The following is a 22,508-nucleotide window of genomic DNA, read 5'->3' on the forward strand; positions in this document are numbered from 1 at the left end:
TCTGTCTGTCTGTCTGTCTGTCTGTCTGTCTGTCTGTCTGTCCGTCCTGCTAACCAACCAACTGACCACTAGAAGAATAATTGTCTTATTTCATTGTTGAGACTTAGACAATGATGTCACTTTGAAAAGCTTCAATAGATATAATTTTAGATACAGTGAATTGACTATTCTCTATGTGCATGTTTCACTGGGTTGGCTCATTCATGAAAGTTCAAGATTATAAAATCTGTTTCATATTTTAAGTGTATATTTTCTCATATAACCTTTATTTTATTCATTTAAAGTTGTGTGTGTTTGCTTCAATTGAAAACTCCATTTGTTTGCAGTCTCAGTCTCGTCTCTGATTACTGAAGCAAAAGATATCACAGGTGGCAGATTAATGGTCAGAAATAAAGGCCTGCTATATTTAAACTTTAAAGAGGAAAATCAGCGTGTCCGGATGAATGTTTTTTCTTGTTAGCAGCAGATTGGTTTCGGGTAAATTGTGGAGACAGAAGGACGACGTTGAAATAACCAAAGGGCTGGAGAGCGGAGGTTATCTCTTTCCCTTTCATAAATCCTCCTGCTCCTGATCACAGCGTCCTGAGCCGTGCAGCAGAGACACAGACACACATGCTGTTTGGAGAAATCTGCACAATGACAGCCAAGAATGTTTTACTGCCTTCATAAATTTGGTGCGACACTCATAGGGAAATGAAATAACAGTGGAAAAATGTGGGATATTTATAGCTGTGCTGTACCCGTCGACAAGGAAGAAACAGCAGTCTGTGTGTGGGGGTCAAATTTACAGAATGATTACACACAGAACAGACCCACTGCAGGTGTCAGAGGTCACCACAGTGATTTATTCACCGACTGTAACGCTGTTAACAGAAATCCTCTTCAGACAAGAGGGAGATTAATCTTTGAAGCACTTTCATCGGGCGACAGGATGGTTGTGAACGTGAAAAATAACCACATCTGTTGGACGCGTATTGTCAAAAATGTTGACAAAAACGTAGCAGTGACCTACGGCGCTGACACACCTGTAAGAGACGTGTCAAACTGTGAATATTGCAGCAAAGCACGAGCTGCTGAAGGCGTCCTAGGTTTGACGTCAGTGTAGTCTGGAAAGGCAATGAACATCAGAGTGTGTATTTTTCCTCAGAGCCAGTGTTGTGTTGTAACAAATAAAAAAGCACATGTTATCCTGTTTGTCATGCAGAAGTGGATATGTTGGCGTGACACCAGCTCAACTTATAAACATCACTTTGGACAGAGCAGAGGAGAGGGGACAAGTATGTGCTGTACAGGTAAACTGAAGGTGCAGGGGTAAGAGTGCAGGTAGAGAAAAGTCCAATAGTATGTACTGTAGAGACACAAATCTGCAAAACACTTGGTGACTGGGCTGTGTATTTGTGTTAAGGGGGAACCGATTGTAGAGTTGCCATCTTGCAGTGGTGTGTTTTACTTTTCTGTGCATAGACAAAAAAGAACGTACTATTGTAGGCTTATTCATATTCTTATTCATCAACACAGTTTGTAAGAATGTCACATAATTCTATAGTAGTGTGGCCCTATACTGTTAATTTATGGTATAGTTTTCGTATTCAATATAAAATGTGATTGTGCAAATCTCCTCACTCCATCTCCAAAATCATACGTGTTTTTAAATCACAAGGAAACTACAGATGCATTTAAGCGAGTACAGTATATGATGTGTATCAAAAAGAAAACTCCTCATATAACCAGCAATCTGTCAATTTTGAACTGCTTATATAAAAATACTATTATCCCACAAATTGTCCACAAGAAATGCTTTGTACCAAGTGTGATTAAATTGTTAAATAGTTAAAATGTGAAAATATTAAGCTACATTGAATAGCATGTAAACTGAAGCTGGCCTGTTCACTTTGTCCATTTTGCTGGTCGCTTGTATTTATAATTTATGTTAGTGTTTTTGGGTGGAGCCAATTTTCCACATGTGGATATAAAAGTTTTATAAAAGCTTACTGTGGCTTAGGCTTCCATTGCTGACCTCTAGCAGAAGGAAAGTCTAGCACATGCATCATAAATAGTCTCTAGCTCCTGTTTATTCTGATTATTTTATGTATTACTGTTTCTGCTTTGCTACACCTTAGACTGTAAAACACACACAGGTCTGCATTATATAAGCCAGCTAAAGATCATTTTTTCACAATGTGACACTAAGTCTAAAATGATTGACCCCACCTCCCATTCCATTATGGGTGACAGGGTTCTGTGTGTATGGTTGTGTTTGTACTCTAGGCCCCACTTTGCCCAGTAATCTGTGTTCTGACAGCAGGTTTACTTTGTCACTTTTCACCTAATGTCTGTGTGAAAGTCACAGCTGAACACAGCGTTTTCTTCCATCTCAGTGGTTCCCGTCACTCACTGCAGTTGGGTCAGCGATGCCTGGTGATCGTTAAGGCTGTGAGGCATCCTGGCGCGGAGACCTGCACCTAATATCACGCTTCACAACCACGTCAATACCCTGCAGCACCGAGCTCAAAAAAGCCAGCGAGCTCTGCCTAAGCACTCACACAGAAGCTTTTTCATTCACCCCTGCTGCTAAGCCAGGTCGATGCTACAGGAGAAATCAGCTGTCATCTGACTGGAGGCAAATGTAAATACACTGAGTCAGACATTAAGTCATTATGAGAGCTAGTTAGCTGGTCTTGGAACAACGTAGTCCAAATAGTCTTGTAGAGCCAAGTTAATAGTTATTGTAAAGTTGTCACAAGCTGTGAAAAACAGTTGTTTACATACTGAGTTGTATTACGCAGATTCTGCTTTGAACATAACTTGTTATTACATTTTGATTTGATGCTGCTTCAATAGTCTTACTTCAAAAAAGCTCCCTTTTAAGACCATGCGGCGAATACTTCTCCGTTTGTGATGCAAATAAGTAACTGATCTTCTTTTATGAAATGCAGATGTCCACTTTAGCGGTGTTTATGGAATGTAGGGTTTTTGTAACCATGTGGTTATTTGCATCCTCGTTCACCAATTATAAATTGTATATTAGCGGGTTTACTCTGGGTTCTGCAGCTTCCTCCCACAGTCCAAAAACATGCAATATGGGGATTAGGCTAAATGGTAACTCTAAATTGACCGTAGGTATGAATGTGAGCGTGAATGGTTGTTTATCTCTATATGTGGCCCTGTGATGGACTATAGCAAAACTGTCCAGTCACTATGTCAGCTGAGATTGGCACAATACCCCGTATGCGGAGGATAAAGTGGTAGAAAATGGATGGATGGAGATGGATTCAGATAGTAATACGACCTAGACAAAATATGCTTATTTGGGAACTTTAAATAAAAAACTAAAAATATAGTTAAAGTAAAAATATCTTCTTTGGCTCCACCTACTGCCCATAAAGCGAATGGCAAAATCTCTGCGTTCCTGACTATTTTTATCCAGTCATGGACATGGGTGACGGGACAGGGGCTAAATGTGCGTATTGTGCATTTGAAATTGTATTGTAGTTTGAGGATGCTCATGAATTTGTATGGTTTGTTGTGCGCCGTGATTTCTTAGCGCTGTCCATGGTGATGAAATGAGTAGGTGCCAGCAGTGACATTCAGGGTGACCTCATTTTATATTTCCACATTTTGGCTATGTTTGCACTGAGTATGTTTATTTATTTTCAGCTATGTAGCCTAAATTGTCTCCAGTTTTATAAAGTTAATGTTGAGAATGTTTCTTGTTGCGGAGAATGTTATTGATGTTATGGTCTATTTGTTTACATCTTCGTTAATTACAGGATTGCATTTGTTGAACGCTTTCAATTCATTGTACTGTTGCTTTTTCCCCCCACAATGATGGCTGAGGTGAAGGCCGAGCTGTAGTGCTCACAGTTCACCACTGGTGCAAATATATATTCGGTCTGTCGTAATAGCAAAGATACACCTTTGGTTGGTGAATACATAAGCTATGATAATATTCTGCATTGTTTTTCACTTATTCAAATACTTGTAAAGGGCTAGTGCAAATAGTACCACACAGTATTCCAGTTGCCAGATATTATTCTGTGCTCCTTGTGGCTGAGGCGATATTTTTGCTTCAAAATCACTTAGTTTTATTGGGTGTGACACATTTTAAACATTATAGCCAACTCAGCCCCTGTACTTGTTGAAATATCTGTAAAGGGCAATTGCAAATAATAACATGTATATTATTCCTGTTGCCAGATATTGATTTGTGCTCCTACCTTGTGGCTGAGGGGATATCATCGCTTCAGAATCACTTATTTTCATTGGGCTGTGACATATTTTAAACACTATAGCTCTCTCAGCCCCTTTACTTGTTGAAATAACTGTAATGGAGTAATGTAAATAGTAATATGCGACATCCTGTTGCCTAAAACAGTGATTTGTGTTCCTATTTGCTTCAAAATCACCTATTTTCATTGGGATATGTATGGGGTTATAGTTACATTTGATTAACAATTGATTAACAATTTTCAATCATTAATCGGGCAACACTTTCATTGAAGAAAGAAAACTGAGGAACAAACAATTCCTCTACACTTAATTAAAAGTAATTGTTTATTAACAGTTCATTGTAAATCCCTCTCATTACTGGAGTTATGAATTTTTGGTACACTGATTTTAGTCTCTGCTCAGAAGTAAGTAAAAAGAGTACTTCCTGCATGACCGGAGCACAGACTCCGTCTGACACAATCGCTGAACTTAAATACAGCAGAAGGGGTTTTGATTCTGAAAACTTCCAGTTTTCAGAATTGTAAAGTCTTTTTAACCGATGTGCATTTCAGCATTGTTCAGTTTGATTCCTGTGTTGGCCGTGGCGCTCATGACTCTTCCAGTGATGACACTCACTGCCGATCAGTGGCATGCAGGTCTGTTGACATCATATTTTAGGATCGGCTCACCTTGCTTGGGACATCTCCAGAGCAGGTACTAAAAAAGCTGGTGTCATATATTGACCTTTGACACGTTTTTGAATCAACAAAAGTTGGATCTGCAAGCTTTCAAAGTGACACCGTTAAGATTCTAATGCTGAAGTATCAGGACGATGAAGCAGCACTTTGTATCCAGCTATGTTGAGTTTTGGTCAGTCCTGAGCCTCCAACTTCCTTCACACATAATCCATTTATATTTCATTTTAGGACACTTCTGTTTCCCCTACAGGTATGACATATTTTAAACATTATAGCCCATTTTGAAAGTTTTTTACTCTAACTTGTCTCTCTCTCTCACTCTCTCTCCCTCCCCACCAGACTCCCAACTGTCCCTTTAATGGAGCCACACCATAAATCTCCAGTGAACTCATGTTGGCATGCCCATCGCACTGCTTGTGTCTGTTCCTGAAACCTAAAATCTTCAAATGCTCCCCCTATTTTCCCCATTTCTCAAGAAAAGATTCAGTGAAAGCTGAAGTGCAGCACTTGATGATGTATTCACTCGTGAAGTAAACTCATTAAAGAACTGAAGTTCAGAAATTGATCGATCCAACATTAATCTCATAGTTCATATTAATGGATTTTTGAAAAGGTAGAGTGCAGGAATCTGAATTACTCCCACCGTTGCTGAATCTTATCATAATTATTCATTCGTCGGGCCAATAACAACAAAATGTGTGGAGTCAATAATGGAAACAAAGCTACTTATGTGGAATAAGCAGCACCGGGCAAAGCTGTACATAAATCACAAGTCTTTATGTATTGTTTCTCATATTGTTTAGCAGTTGAGGGCAGTTTGATTTCTTCAAGAAAAAAAACGAACAAAACCAAAACAAACTAATGAGCAAACATACATACACAGTCCTGCTTCCAGGCTGGAAGGGAAATGCTTCAGGCAGCCCAGTAAACAAAGACTAGCTCTGCTGTGCTGTGCTGTGCAGACACATCGCGTAAACAAGTCCATCTGTATGTTGCAGGATAATCTTTCTTTCATATTCTAGGTGACCAGAGTCTAAACACCAGCGTCTCACTTCCCTGCAAAGAAATGTCACTGCTAAAAAACCAATGGGAAAATTCAGAAAAGAATAATTAAATATTCTAATTCCAATTCTCATTTCAAGTCAGCTTACCGAGCAGCTGGAGAACATTCTGAAAAAACTTTTGTTTTATTGAGAACAGACAATGTGAAACAACACCTGCATCAGCCAGTAGATTGATTTAAACGTATCATGCACATTCAAATTTAATCAGGTTTCTCCAAACTGTAATCTTTTACACGTCTGTTCTTTTAAATGCCAAGTCCTTGGAGGAGGACACTGATTTCTCTGTTTGCAATAAATCCCAGTGCAATTTGAGGTCTACTTTTTATACTTTTATATTTATACTTAAGTTTGTGTTTCTGTCTCCTACAACTGACTCGTAGAACCCGCACAAGATTTCCTATGTGCCTGGAATATCTGTTTAAGCACAAATGGCAAATAAAAACCTTGAAACCTTGAAACCTTTATGTGAACTTTGACTTTTCATCAAAGCAAATTCTAATGTTTTATATTATCTAAAACATCTGTTCATCTTCTGTACTGATAATTAAGCTATAGTGTTACAATTAAACCGTCTCTCCCTGTACTGATGCAGCAAAAAAAACAAAAAAAAACAACTGTTCATTTACTTAAAAGACAATTGCTGCCCTTTTCTATTGTACACTTAGGGACATTTAAACTGTGTTTGACCCCATATACTGTATATGAGACTGCTGTGCAGACAGTCTCTACTGGGAAACTATGCCCTCATTCATGTTTATGCTGCATAAGAGAATCACATGGATTAGACAAGGAGGAAGGAATGACTCCCTCATTGCCTCCACTGTCTCGCTTGTTCTTACTTTTTTTGCTTAGTGACATAAATATTGATGAAAAAAATCTCAGTGTACCCGAACCAGGGGCGTTTCTCCTCTGGATGGGTTCTATTGGTCTTGTGTGGACACAGCAATCGCACTCCGTTCTGGCACAAATCAACCGGGCTGCGATCGCCTGGAGAGGGTGGTCTCAGTTCGGTTGCATTTGAAGTGCGTACACAACTTAGGAGTAGTATCCAGCTGCATTTACAGCGTTCGAGCTAGTCTAGTCTTATAAATGGGCTCTATGACCTGATGTGTCTCCGGAATATGTATATCTGGTGAATACTGTAGGTCATTATACTCCTCCAGAACACGTCTTCTAATCAGAGGTGTCTGGATGCAGCAGCAGTGCGTCTTCATCATCACATATATTATGGCAAAAATCACAAAACTTTTAACAAGCACATAGCGTTGAGAGCATGTTCAGTCTAGAATGAAGTGTGAAAATGAATCAAACTAAGGTTTAACTGAATCGGAATTAAATACAGGTATGACAGCACCCTTCAATTAAGACAATATAGGATTTGCTCCTCCCACAGTTGGTAAATGGTATTGTTTGTTTCAACTGTCGTAAAATATACAGTATGTTACGGTAACGTGTGCATTAGGTGACAAGAAAACAATACCAGTGAACTCTGAAGCAGGAAAGTAGTTTAGGTTTTCTACACAGATTAAATAATCTTCTGCTCATTTAATGCACATTTTGTGACATATGCCATGAAGTAGATTGTTGCAGTTCTTTTTGTGGCACAGCCCTGAAACACATGTGACATGAACCCTGTTGTAAGTTGATGCACCATCAAAATAATATAGGAGACGTTAATTGAAGGTTGAAATCCCACATAAAATCCATCCTCCTCATAGTTACGTAAAGACATTCAGCATTGGGAGAGTTGTGCCTTACAGTGATCCCCCATAAAAAACAACATTTGTACAAAAAAACAACATGAATGTTATATTTGACATTTCCTGTTTTATTTTGAACCTTACATTCTTCTCCTGTTGCGGATCACTTTACTTCCTGTTATTTTCCCCACGCCCACCATCTTAGTCACATGCCCCGCCCTGTGCTCAGTTAGCCACACCAGTTTTTAATCTCCCGCCATCATGCAGTCTGTGCCACTTCATCTGTTCAGTCACCTGGTAACTTTTCAGCACTCTCTTGTTTTGTCTCCAGTGTTTGACCCTGGTTGTTTTCGTTGACTCTGCCCTCAGCGTTGTGATTTTTATACCTTTGCTCATCCTGACTGAGTGTTTGTGTTTCAAGCCATTTACCAGTAAATGACCATTGCTTTTTGTCAACCGGCATCTGAGTCTACTTCTCCAAAATTGCAGTGTCGTACTGTTGCTGACTGATTTCAACCATAACAACCACTTAAGTATATATTGACTGTGTTACCTTGCTGTTAGACAGCCTTTTCTGACAGGAAAACTGACATTTGTGTCACTTTGTGAACTCCTCACTTTCCCAGCACAGCAGTCTATAAACAAATACATATGTATTAGCGCTCAGGGCGTGGCAGTTGCTCAACTATTGCCTTGATCTATAAGTTTATGTTGCTTTTGTAAATAAAAACAACTCCCAAAACAAATATAATGGAACTTAATGATGGAAGCATCAGTGAAACAAAATCACTGTTGGAAAAAGAACAACTTCTCCAAACCCCCCTGTTCACAACTTCACAGCTCGTCTCTTCAACTAACTGCAGGTCTTTTTTGTTTTGTCTGGCCAAAGCCAAAAAGCCCTACACAGCCCACAGCAGGTGTTGTGCATATGAAGTAGAGAGGGAGTACATCAGTCATTGGCTGGCCTCATTTGAAATGCAAGATTAAAATGAGTTATACAAAGTGAGGCCTGGCAGGAGGCTACAGAGGGGCTGAAATACAGCTGCACAAAGTCACTGAAACATCACGCAATGTCAAAGCGAAAGCAGTTGTTTCGCTTAAAAATGGGTCAAATGAGATCAGCGGTTTTTCACTTGTCAACAGTCTTATTGAAAGACAGCAAAGTAAAACCAAACTAAAGTGTTTACAATTAAAGTTAAACTTTGTCTGAAGAATTTGTGTACACTACTCTTTTATTTTGTAATATTTTTCACTCATTGAAAATAACCTTTTGGCCAACATGAAGTTAGTTAGTGTTTGATGTTCTCTCATGAACATGCTTGATCCTTACAAATGGAAAAACGAAAAAAACTCAGAAGAGAAAAGTAAAGAAAAGAAAAGCAGGAGTCTCTAAAAGTATCCCTTTCTTGACATGTCTGTTGTTTTATGGTCAGGTCTAGTGAGTTTTCCACCTCTGTGATTTACTTTGTTGCACCTGTGTCTCATTACCTCCATTTGTGTGTATTCAATTTGGTGCATTTGTCATCTCTTCTTTTCTGTCCTGAGACGTCTCCTCTTTCCTCTCTTTAGTGACCCGTCCATGTGCCTGTGTTTGGATTACCACAGACGGGATTCATGGATGGATGTTTGGATGGACTTGCTCATTGTTCAACCCATCTGCAGGTATTCTTTTTGCTTCTCTTGTTTATTTTGTCTGTCACTATATTCACTATCTTACTTTATTGTGTTCGTGTCTTCTAAGTGATTCTAAAGGAAAAAGATGATGTTAAATATGGTATGGGGGGCCACACAGTTGCTGTAGTGGTTAGCACTCTTGCCTTTGCAGAGACTGGGTCTCAAACCCGGGTCCAAAAACATTCAGTATGGGGATTAGGTAAACTGGACACTCTAAATTGACCGTAGGTGTGAGAGTGGTTGTTTGTCTCTCTGTGGTCCTGTGATGGACTGGCGATCTGTCCAGGGTGAACCCCGCCTATCATCCTATGTCAGCTGAGATTGGCACAGCACCCCCCCGCAACCCTCACGTGGAGGATACAGCTGTGTAAGATAGATGGATGGATGGATGATATGATATTCAATCTCATACAAGTTTAAATCTCAAATAGTTGACTCAGTAGTGGCGACCACCAGGCTGGAATGTTGTCGTAAAAGAAAATGCATGTAATAGACAAAGGCAGAATGTTATGTGATCTTGCATAAAACTAAAATGAAGTGAGTGAACTGGATGGTCTCAGTTACACATCAGTTTTTAATCAGTAGACACGGGAATGTGTTTGCTGAGTAAATGTTGTCCCTGCAAATATTCACTGTGAGCCCAGGCTTTAATCTACAGAAGCGCAAACAATCACGGAAAGAAAGAAACAATAGGTTTATCTGTGTTTTTTTTTCCACAGGTTCATCTCTCACTCTGATTTTTATTTTAAACAAACATCCCCTGCATGTCAGTGGCAGTAGTCGTCTCTGTGGAGGTTTAGCTGGAGCTGTTGTCAGCTGCTCTCTCTCGCTCTCCCTCATTCACATGCCGTCTGCATATCTGCCACTGAAAAGCCTCGCTTGCATCACTGTGTATCTAACATCATTCGTCAGATTAAACAAGGAGCCCAACATGATCCAGGGATTGTAGTAGTCGCTGTGATAATACTCATAAAAGCCTGCAGCTTATTCTTCTGTCGTGAACAATACTGAGACATTTACGCAGTGTTTCACTCAGACTGTAAAATAAAACAACCAAAAACTTTCCATAATAACTCTGTCACACTGTTCAAATGATTCACTATCGCTCACACACACTCATCCTGTATGTCGACATTTACTACTTCATCCTTAACAACAAAGAATACTTCTGCAACCTCAAATAAAAAGAAATATAAAATATTTAAAATATTTATTTAAAATATAAATAATAATGATTTACAAAGTTGATGTGTACAAAGAAAATCAAAGTTAAAAGTCAGCTTCATTTTGTTAAAATTATATAATAAGAGACCACATTGTGGTAGCAGACAATACAGTCATAAAACTTAAACGGTAGAAAGGTGATATTTTTAATCTTAAGGACTCGCAGTGCTCTGCGTTTTCTCTTTCTCGTGGTATAAAGACAAATGATCCACTTTTCTCTTAAGAAAGTGCTCGCTCCACTGCTGTGAAAGACACTTCAGTGTGGGTGGAGGATGAATCGTTTTTGTTCCGAGTCTGTAAAATAATCTATAAATTGAGGTCCAGCAGCAGAGCAGAGAATACACTCCGTATTAGATTTTGGATAATCACTTTATTTCCCTTTTTTCCTCTCACAATGGGCTGCATTTAATTGATTTGCTATGCCATGATATGTGTGCTGCAGGATCCCTCTCCGTGGCCTGACCTGCTGCTGGATTACATGGTGACAGACAGACGGTGAGGAGCAGCCTGGAGTCTAACGGGACCTGAGATGACTCTTTCTCAAACAATGTCGGGACAGAATATTGCTGCCTGCAGTGGGTTTCCTGCTGAAGGATCAAGTGCTTTTAATGACTAAAGTACCTTTCCCTGGAGTAGAGACACTAGTGAAAGCCACCCTCCTCTCCCCCCACCTCTACCTCTCCCTTGCTCTCTCCCTCTTCTATCCACTCACTCTGCAGAGAGCAGCCAAACAGAGAGCAGCCTCTTGCATCTGCTGTCATCACTGTGAAGCCAGGCGGATGCTGCGGAGCGCTGCGGAGCCTGAAGTGAAAAATTCACTTGGGATCTGGGAAGTGTGTGATTGCAGAGGAAGAGGAGGTGGAGGATTCGGGGGGGAAAGGAGGAGAGGAGAGGAGAAGCAGACAGTCTCCCTCCTATTCAGCAGCAGCTCCAACTTCATCATGGATGTCTGGAGTAAAAAACTCCCAGGAATTATTACACAGGTCGCCCTGATACTTTTCAGCTCATGCGGGGTAACAGGAGGAGGTGAGTACGCACATCTAAAATGATCTTTACAGTGATTTTTCTTCAAGCATTGTACAGTGATACACTTTTAATATATACTTTTAAACACTTTCTAAACAGTTGTCATTGAGCTAGATTGAGTCACACCTGCTCTTTGGAGCCGACTACAGACATCTGTTGTGATTTAAAGTAGTCGTGATGCACAGCAATCATTTTTATAACAGGTTTATTCATGTAATCATGTCATTATTTAATAATATTTTAATATAGACAAAACATGCAGCTTGAAACACCAACAATGTAATTTTCCACCATTTAAATATTATTACTTTCTCTTTTTTGACTTGAGTTTGAATTCCCAGTCTTTTCTGTGTATTATAAGCTCGAGTATACTTTCTATGTAGTTTTAAATTGAAATCCAATTTGATTTTACTCCAATTTAGACATGATTATGTAGATCTTTGTAAATGTACATGCAGAATCCACATCTGAAGTGATGTAATGTAAAAAATAAAACAAATCCTGACCCTTCATAGTGTTGAAAACTCAACATTGGTATTATTTTACATAGAAACACACATTTGTGTGTGTTATGAATGTAAGAAACCTTAATAACACAACATAATTAATTGGATGAAAAGACAGCATGAGTCTGGCATTGTTGAAAATTGCATTTTGAATGAGCATCTGTGGACAAATAAGATTTACTTAACATTTAAGGAAATAAGGGATTTTGTCTGAGCAAAAAAGGGACAGATAACATATTTAGCATCAGGTTTTTATTTCTTTTTTTATTTCCCTTGACAGACAGCAGCTATGAGAGAGCGAGAGCATAAGCTCTGAAATAGCAGAATAAGGCAGATAAAGATTTTTATGACCCTGAAGGAAATGATAGGACTCAGCAGAGTCGGAAACTGTACAACCTAAAGAGAAGAAAATGCTGTTGTCTCTCTAAAATCAATAAGTACTGCATCAAACCCTTTTTGGCCACTTAGAAAGCAAACATACAGTACATCATCCACTTAATGATCTCACAAACCTTAGAGTTCTCTCATCTGGACTTTGTTTTAGTGCTGAGCCAGTGGCACAGGTATAAAAGCTGACTCTGGATATTAATCAAAAGGAGCAAAGGACATAAAAACGTTGCATAAGGGCAGATGTTTGTGTTTCTCCTGCTGGTTGTAACTGACCTGCTCAGCACTGAGGCAGCAGTGTACCTGATTAGAGGAAGTGTGGCTGGAGCGGCTGCAGGGACCGTTTTGTATTAGCTGACAGGTCTGTCATGACCACCAATGTTTCTCCATGATCAATTTCACGAGAGGAAAAAGGAAGATGCTTGTGTTTATTAGATCACGTGATTTACGGACGCATCAGTCGTCTTTGTCAGGGAACGCTCACCTTATAATACATTAATGATACTGCAGCTCCTATACACTTACCAAGTCCTCGTGAGGAACACCTGTTCACCTGCTCAGTCGTTCTTTAATCCATATTCATATGATCCAGCAGCTTGTTGGGCACGCTTATAAAAAATGGATGTAGTCAGCGGGTCCACAAAGAGAAGCCTGTATGTTGGAGTGCTTTAGATCCATATGGCTTCTGAACAAGCCAGCGGGACGACTCTACCGATTGTAAAAAAGTTTTCTTTAATGCAAGAAAAACACAGAAAAAGATCCTCATTACTTCACCCCACAGAGTGGGAGTGAAGTATTGTTTTTAGCGGCTCTGTCTGTATGTGTGCTTCCGCACTTGCTTGCAATATGTGCAACAGAGGCCGACATAGACTTGTTGTGTGATGGGGTGAAGTCTGCCATCTGTGATTGCCTTGTTGTCACTTGATGTATACCATCAGTAATCATTTCCCTTCAGAGTTTATCGGCTTAATCATTAGGTTTTCCTCAACACAGCATGGTGCTCATTTCTTTTATTCGCCTCCCATCATTGTTCATTCCAGGTTTAATACTAATCAGACTTTGCTTTAGATTTTGTGATTCAATGAAATATTTCAAATAATAAAACAAATGGAAATAGCATAGACATAAATGATGGTCCCTTTAATCTTTTCATTAAGTGACCTCTCTAAAGCCCCTTTTCCACCTATGGTCCCAGCCTTGCCACAGCATGGCACGGCACGGTTTAGTTTGGTTTTCCACGACTCAACATGGGCGGAGTCATCACTGCATGGCTGCATGGAACTGCCGTGACTTTGTTTTGCACACGACACAGAAATGAGTGACTAGTGACTTGTAAAGCAGTTGTTTTCAGTGTAACTGAGTCATTAGAGTTAGTTAATTAAAAATATTTGTTCAGTACTTTCTCCATGACTGGAGCACAGACTCCATCTGACACAGTCACTGGACTGAAATACAGCGGCAGGGTTTGTGATGCAGCTCGCGATCAGCAGTGCTGTCGCTAAACACACCAGACTCCTCTGTTAAATATTGAGATTTGAGACAGTTCCCTGGTAACTGTTTGAGATGATCCCACGTTTTTAGGACTGTTAAGTCTTTTTTTAACTGATCTACAGTTCGGAATTGTTTGGTTTGATTCTTTTGTCGGACGTCTGGCAACAAGTCAGAACAAGAATCTCAAGTTCTCTAGCTGTCTCAGGTTTTTCAGATCTTTCCACAGACCTGCAACAGGATTATGATTAAGACTCATTTCAGAATACTCAGTGTTGTTTGAGCTACTCTTTGGTGTTTTTGGGAATCCTAACAGAGGACCCATGACCTGAGACTGAGCTGTCTGACACTATAGACAGCATTTTTTGGTCCCAGGATGCCTTGATATTTTTTAACGTGAATTGCGCCTGAATGGAGCAGGTGAAGGCAGGAGATGGTGCTCATGTGGTTCATGTCTCAATGGAGCAATTAGGTTGATGCAGCCACATGTTTTTTTTTTAAAGCTACCAGGGCAGTGGTGTCAGACATTAAAAATGCCTTTAGGTGTCCTCTAAAACTTACTTTCTTCTATCACAGCCTAACTTTTTAACACACATACCTGCTGTTTGCATTTGTTCCTCAAAGCAGTAGAGTTTTTGGCATTGGAGTTCTCTCTCCTAGATTGTGTGAATCTAGTGAACACACCAGCAACAAGCACTCATCATTGCTATCATATAGAGTGGATGCTTCATCAGTCAGATAACACACACACACACACACACAACTTTTCTCTCAGTCTCTTTCAGACCTGCTCGTTCCCCTGTGGAATTCCTATCTTTGGTCTGGGCTGATTTGGAGTCCGTTGAGTGTCTGCTCTAATCGCAGCCTAATGACAAATAGAACTGCCGCCCTCCAAACCTTTGTGTGTACATGTCCTGTGAGTGTGAGTGTGTGCACCTTGAGATAAGAAACAAGTATGTGTGTGTGTGTGATAGGAGGTGAGCGACGGAATGCTAAGCAGCATGAATCTCGTGTGTGTGTGTGTGTGTTTGTGAAGCCTGTAAATGCAGTAAGTTTCTTGCATGTGCACATGTTATGCTCCGATAACGAATGACTCACCACTCAGTCAACAGCAGAGAGGTGGTCAGGTTAAAATAAATTTGTCGCTAGACGCTGCATCTAAACTGAAAATTGTTGTTTTCTTCTCGCTGTTCAAATTCAGCTGCTTTTGTCCCAAAGCTTTTGAGAAGTAAATGACTTGTCAGCTGATGATAGATGCTCAGCTGTTGACTCTGGTGTGTTTGATGATGAAGCACAAAACTAAGTGGCATATTTTTACTTTTTTCTTAACATGCAACACTATTATGTGACACAATGTTATAAAGACAGAGATGTTGCTCAGGAGATAGCGCAGGTCATCCTCTAGCCACATGTCTGGTGACAGATCTCTGGTTCCTTCACTCTGCATGCCTAAGGCTGCGTTTACATTGTATGGTGCAGGTGACCCAATTCTGATTGTGTCCTCCCATGTGGCACAAATCAGATATAACCCATGAAGGTGCAAGCTGGCATAGAGTCTAAATGATAATAACTCTAAAATGTTAGAGCAACAAAAGCACAACAAATAGAGGAAAATATTAGTATCTTAAAGTTGAAAAGTGATGTCAAATTTGCGAATGACACTTAGTGTCCCTTCACGTTAGTATTACCCTCCTTTCTCCCTGTGTCACCACATATGCAAACAATTAATTACAGACAAACAGCCCAAGACCCATAAGAGACCACAAGACTTGTTGCTTCTGGTCCTGTATCATCAGTGTCATCCTTAAATCAGATGTAACCTTTCACAGATAAGCATTTATTACTCTATAATTAACTTAATGAGTTGACATAATTGTGTGGCCTGGTCAAATACCTGTATGTGCCTACAGTGTGAATGGCTAAATCCTTGAGTTGCTTTCACAGCATCATTTTTAGTGTTAACCTGCAGGCTTAAGGCTGCAGGAACCAGTTTGTATCAGACGGAGGAGATAGTGAAATGTCAGGAGTATCGACAGTGTGATTATTAATGGTTTATAAAAGTGCACAAAAGTGTGTGCCAATTATTGAAATCATTTTCATCTGCTTCCCTCTGATGTCAGCATACAAATCTTGGCTTGTTTTGTTTTTATCTCCTCTGAAAATGATGTTTGCCGACATTCATACTTCAGTGTGAAGGGGGAAATCTCAGAGGAGAAATCAATCTCCATCATCACGACGCTTTGGGATGGATTAGTTTTAACTTGCTGTACTTGACTTGAATCTTTAATGTCAATCATCCCGTGCAGGATTCTGCCAACTTTATTCTGATGTGTGTCTTCTTTAGGACTTCAGCTATCGTTGTAATTAGAACTAAATGTAAACATTACTCACTCTGGCAATGAAGGAAAGGAAGCTGAGGAGAGAAATCTCCTCTTCTAATATGTGTTCAGAAGAGGTCAGCCATAATACCAACCTGATGAAGTCCAGGCTGTGTTACACCAGCAACAGCCATCACTGCAAACTTGGAGCCGTCCATCAGGAGTTTAGATTTATTAACCCAGGGACAAGTAGCTAAGTGATAAAACTGACAGAGGCCTGCAGTCCATCCATCTGAGTTTGTGATGCATTGATATTTGCTCAGGGCCGACCCCACTGAAGCTTTGGCTCACTAAACACACACACATTCATCACATGGGCCTGTCATTACCTTTAAATAACTTTTATTATTTTAAAAATCACTCTCTGCTCAAGTCGGGTCTCTTGACACTCACTGCAGTGCTATACTTGAGCCTCAGATCACCTGATGAAGAAGACGAGTGAAACTACGGATGTCAAAAGTGACACTAAAATGAAGTCATTCTTGTCCCAATGGAGTATGATTGAGAGGATGAGGAAGAAGAGGATGATGATGTATAAGTAGATGGAAGAACAGGAGAATGGTGATAAAGATTAAGAATAAGAAGTAGAAGTAGTGAATGAGATCAGGAGGATGTTCAACGATCCTTCCTCTGATGATAATGATGTAAACGATGGTGACAAAGATGATGCCAGTGATAGCGATGATGATGATGATGATGCTAAATAGACTAAGGATATGATAAATAAGTATCCTTGATGATGATTGCCAAGCTGCAGACAAACAAATTAATGTTATAAAGAGAAAAACTGTTCCCTCAAAACAATCAGCAACCTTATGTTTCTGACTAACTTAACCTCCCAAACCCCTTTGAAACAAACACCTTTATTACGTCTGATTACATATTCCCTCTCTGAACAATGTACAGCGTTATTTTTCCAGCACCACCTCTTAATGACTTGTTATTTACTGCCACTGTCTTGGGTGTAATATGGAACTCAATTGGCTGTAGCTGAAGTTGATATATATATATTTTAGAATATCAGAGGCAAAGCATGGAGCATCCACAATTCAACAGACAACTATTATGAAAATCAGTGGTTGCAGGATATTACTTCTGAGTCCTCATGAGGAGAACTGGGCATCATTTAACAAAAAAACATCCTCACACTTGAGCTGCATTTAAATGTCTTCTAACTGTAAAACTACCGGCTGTTTACGCTCTCAATCCAAGCTGCTACAAGGGACAATTAGATCCAAAGGGATGTCTTGGCAAATGTGAGTGCAGTAGAAAAGTCATTGACTGTAGCTGACATTGAACAGCTTTGGAAAAAGGTCAACTAATGGCCAACAAGCAAGAGAGACGAGGGATCTGACGAGCAAAGCAATGACTATGAGAGAGAGAAGAGAAAGAAGAGAGATTGCTCTCCATTTCCTTCAGTGCCTGACATTTCATCACTTCAATCCACAGATCAGAGCTGAGAAATATCTCACCTATTGATAAGCACTGGTTCATTGCAATTTCCAGTAATTAACTCTAAGAAGTGAGGCTAAGGTCATCCTGAGTAGGGGTGTCACGATCAAAACGATGTCACAGTCTCGATCGTGGGAAACAAAGTAGCAATCAAGGATTTAATGGAAGCTGCTGCCAACTAATAGTAACCATGGCAACTGCTGATTTGGGCGACACATATTTTAGGTCCCCCCCGTAAGTTTTGTCAACAACGTTCAACAAAGTTGCAGACCAGAAAACCACGGTGTGTGTGTGAGCTATTTTATGCATGTGTAGCAAAGCACAGGACATCTCCACATGCATCATCAAGTACGTAAACATGACTACGAAGACAACTCCGTTAACACAGGCAACTCCTCCATCCTCATTTGGAAGAAAACTTCCACAAAATTCAACTCGTACTAAAGCAATAACTAGTGCTATAGGTGTGTTTTCAGCATTCGATATTCCACCTATTAGCATAGTGGAACCATCCATCCATCCATCTACCGCTTTATCCTCCATCAGAGGGTCGCAGGGGTGCTGTGCCAATAGCTGACATAGGGCGATAGGCAGGGTACACCCATGACAGTTCACCAGTCCATCGCAGGGCCACACACATGGAGAGAAACAACCATTCACTCTCACACTCACACCTATGGTGAATTTCGAGTGACCAATTTACTTAATTCCCATATTGCATGTTATCTGCCCTGTGGGAGGAAGCCAGAGAACACCCACACACACACTGGGAGAACATGAAACTCCATGCAGATAGGCCCTTGTTTCAACTTGAACTTGAACCCGGGTCTCCTTGCTGCAAAGGCAAGAGCCCTCACCACCACACCACCCGTGTGGCCCGACTCTCTAACTAAATCAAGAGGCAGCTACAGCGTCATCACCTCTCAGTGAAGTTGTTGTTGCTCGGCAGAGGCAAAATGTTGTGAAATATGCATGAGCAAAGCTTTTTGCACATTTGCATGTGCTTACACCAAGCGTGACACAAACAAACAATGACAGAAAATGACATCATAGCATAATACACTAATTATGATATGAGGTGGGTCATGGTTTACAGGAAATAGCAGCACACGCAAAGGTGGTCAGTTGATTGCATTGCTTTTGCATGCTGATGCATATAAAGAAGATACAGCACCACTGTTTTCAGTGAGTTTGGATGTCAGATTAGATTTTTAACATGGTCTCATGTTGATGCAGAAGCCACACGTTGTGTCTAAATGAGAGACAGTGGGTTATGATTTAGACCCCCCCTTGCAGCAGCACCCTTCTGAAAAGAAGTTGTTTGTGCCACGAGTGCTGATCAGTAGCTGCACACTGATCTATCACTGATCGATGCATTTTTGTAAATCAACAGAGAAGAATGTAGAGATGCTGATCACCAGCACAGAACCTCTCAACAGGTGATTATGTTTTTAGGTTTTCTCCAGGTGGAGGCTGTAAAAGGAAACCATAATGAAGTTTGACTGTGACACATGGCCCTGTTCACAGGTCACATGTCGCACACACACACCCCGTCTGTTTTTGCATTCATCTGTGTATCAATAATTCACACTCTGCAGTGCCACAGCAGCTAAATAAGTGAACAAAATGGGTTTACACAAGGAATCTGGACTCTACCACAGGTTGGTGTCAATGTGGATGAAGAGGCGTTTTCGCTATTTTCGTGGCTTTTGAGATTATTTCCCATGCACCTTTTGTTGAATGTAAGAGCTTAGTTTTTAAATGTTCTCTTTATTGCTGAAGGTTGGAATTATTCCGTAATTTGATTTAATGAGAAAGCCTTAAACCTTTTTCCGTCTTTGTTATTATAAATGTGTTCAAAACGAAGAACAAGCCAACTGCCGTGATAGGGAATAAACCAGTTGCTGCCAGCTGTTTTGAAGTCACTCCAACAAACAGTGTCATTGTTTTGTCTTTAAAGGAATGCATATCTGTCCAGTAAAACACTTCTAAGTCATTTTGTCCATTTACGTCAAACAACACAAAAGGTTGTGAGAAAGTGAGTGGTTCAAGGGCACAATGCTGATTGCGTTTTTTCTGCCAGGTGGGTGATTAAAGTTTCTCTTCATCAGCCAGATTCTTTAACCTTTCCAGCTCTGCAGCCATGGGGGATTTCAGTTTACTGCCTGTGCAGAAAAGGATGAAAGTTAGACCTGGCAAACACTGAATAAACACAAATTCATTGACCATTTGGAAATGGTAGAATTTTATTGATTTTTCTTTTTCATGTCGTTTAGTTAACAGCAGTGCACATTTCCTTAGCTGCACCGGCATTGGCTCTAAATTAATATATATATATATATCTGCACACTATAGGATGATTTTGTGAGTAAATTGTCTAAACTTCATTGCACAGTAAAGGTGTAAGTGTTGAACAGAGTGCCTGAAACTTAATCTTGAATCCAAGGGGTTTGAGCCGAATCTATTCACTGCTTGTGCTTCCCAAGGTGCTACTGATGGTTTTTTGAATGTCCTTGTCCTAAATTGTGCGTGGGTGAGTCAGTGCGTAGACTCTGAGTGGGACATGCATCAGTGAACACAAGAAACAGGTCCAACAGGAAGGGCTTCTACTTTCCCCCGTTGCTTACGGTTTCCTGCATGTCATGCAGAGGCTCGCCGTGTTAAAATTCTCCACCATACATGGGGTCAGGCTCTACCACCAGGGGAGGAGACGACAAAGCGTTTCTCCTCAAAGCTGAAATCCAGTCGGTGGCTGATAACCACAGGACACGATCATGGATCTTTCTCTCTTATTTTGCCCCCTCTGGTTTCTCTGTGTTCTGAGTCATAGTAGCACAATCCTCATTAGCATCTTTGAGCTTATTGGTAAAATGTATAATTGTGCTTATTTTACCATGTGCACTTCTGTCAAATAATGTCATTTTTTGAATCAACATGTCATTTTGTCTTGTTATTTTGTCCTCTTAAATGGCAGGGATGGCTCCAGTCCACTATTTTGAATCTTAATTTAAAAACTTTAATTTCTTTTCACACTGGTTCAGTTCAGTCTCTCCAATAAAGAATCTTCCCTCTCTTACATCAGCTTAGCTGTTAACATTAATAACTAGTAGATAATTAAATAGCTGTCTCTACTGCAGAATAATTTCCTCCAGGAGTGAAGCCATATGTTAGCATCTTCCTACCTAACTTCATAATATTAATTACTTCTGGCTCGCATGTACCAAATCAAATGTAAGTAACGTGCATTAATGTATGGTTCATACATTACCTGTATGAACCAGAGTTTAAAAGCCATGATGTTCCTCAAATAAATCCTACTGGGTTGGATAAGCAGGTCAAGTCAGACATGTCAGAGCACAAAAGACACAAAAATGTGATAAATCACATTTGATAAAATGAATGACATGAATTACAAATAAGTCCTTCTAACAAAGCAGTCCCCATAATTAGCACATCTCTGGCTTAAAGAGGCAGCACTATGCTGGTGATGTGTTCTAAAACAATGTAAAGAATTCAGTGTAGCACAACACAACACAGGATGTACTGCATATATTGCCATGGGATTACAAAGACCTTGAGGAGTGGGAGGCAATGTTCACAACTTAATTATTGTTTTTCCACCCATGGCAGTGCTTCTACAGCTTCCTTGATGTTAATTACAGATCCTCATGCTTTTATTGCTATCATTTCTGCGTGCAGTTTATGGAAATTCTCTGGCAACCTAGCTCTGAGCGAGGGAGTCAAGCTGTTCACTCTAAATGTCAAGCTGAATGATATCTAAATACCACAAATGCATATGTACAGTACATGCACTATTTATGCTCTGTCTTTCTCCTAATCTCTACATTTTTAAACTTTAATGGAGGAATCTAGCTGGGAATATAGAATCATTCATTACTGTTCATATTCATACAAAGCAGTTAGTCACACCTGCAGAACAAATATATTAGATGAGACTGCGGCTCTTTGATGACGACAATTCAAACTTAAAGCTTTAGTGAGTCACTTTTAAGAAGAAATAAATCCAATATATTAAAAGATTGATAACCCAGTTCACACAGTGTAGATTAAGACAATATCAGATCCACATGAGTCTCTATGTTTTTATTCTCAGTATATATGTGTTTAGAACTCAAGTGTCACACACAGAAATGTGATGTCAGCACAAATGGAGGCAGCATTACACCAATAAAGTGAGATGAGATGACTGTAAACAGCTCAGAGTATGAATGAATATACAAAGAAGAGTACGACAATTTCAGAATTGAATTCTACTACTCAAAAAGAAAAAAGCTTCTTTCAGCATACCCACAAATGCTTCCTCAGTCAGGTCTGATAGTTTTGCTTGACAGAGCCTGTTTTCAGCTGAAGGACTCGACAAATAAATAATATCAAATCCTCTCTGTTCATGGAGACAAGCAGAGGCAGAATAATCACATCAAATATCACCAGAAGTCTTGTCAATGCAGTTTTAAGCGGGGCTTGGTGTGAATATTGTGCTCAGTATCAGCTTGATTTAATCATTCATTCTTTTGAGACGCTGTTATTCCAGGACATAAAGTAACACTTATTCATGGAGAGGTTGGTGGATATAGGTGAAGCTCATGGTGAAGAAAAGGTTGGAATACATGTTGCAAATGTGCCGGAAACTATTCGGAGTGAGGAAAAACAATTCAGTGATCTTAAACCCGTAGATCTTCAG

General features: G+C 39.9%; 1 protein-coding gene across 1 annotated transcript in view; it reads left to right on the top strand.

Annotated features, from left to right (window-relative positions):
* Nucleotides 1-11,275: 11,275 nt before the first annotated feature.
* The window catches only part of LOC131474510 (contactin-associated protein-like 4), a 65,737-nt gene continuing 54,504 nt past the window's right edge, over nt 11,276-22,508 (top strand). The window contains exon 1 of the mRNA XM_058652416.1: nt 11,276-11,595. Within this exon, the coding sequence (XP_058508399.1) occupies nt 11,349-11,595 (247 nt within the window). The 5' untranslated portion in view covers nt 11,276-11,348. The remainder of the gene's footprint in view (nt 11,596-22,508) is intronic.

The sequence above is a fragment of the Solea solea genome, chromosome 15 (assembly GCF_958295425.1).
Source record: "Solea solea chromosome 15, fSolSol10.1, whole genome shotgun sequence".
Lineage (NCBI taxonomy): Eukaryota > Metazoa > Chordata > Actinopteri > Pleuronectiformes > Soleidae > Solea > Solea solea.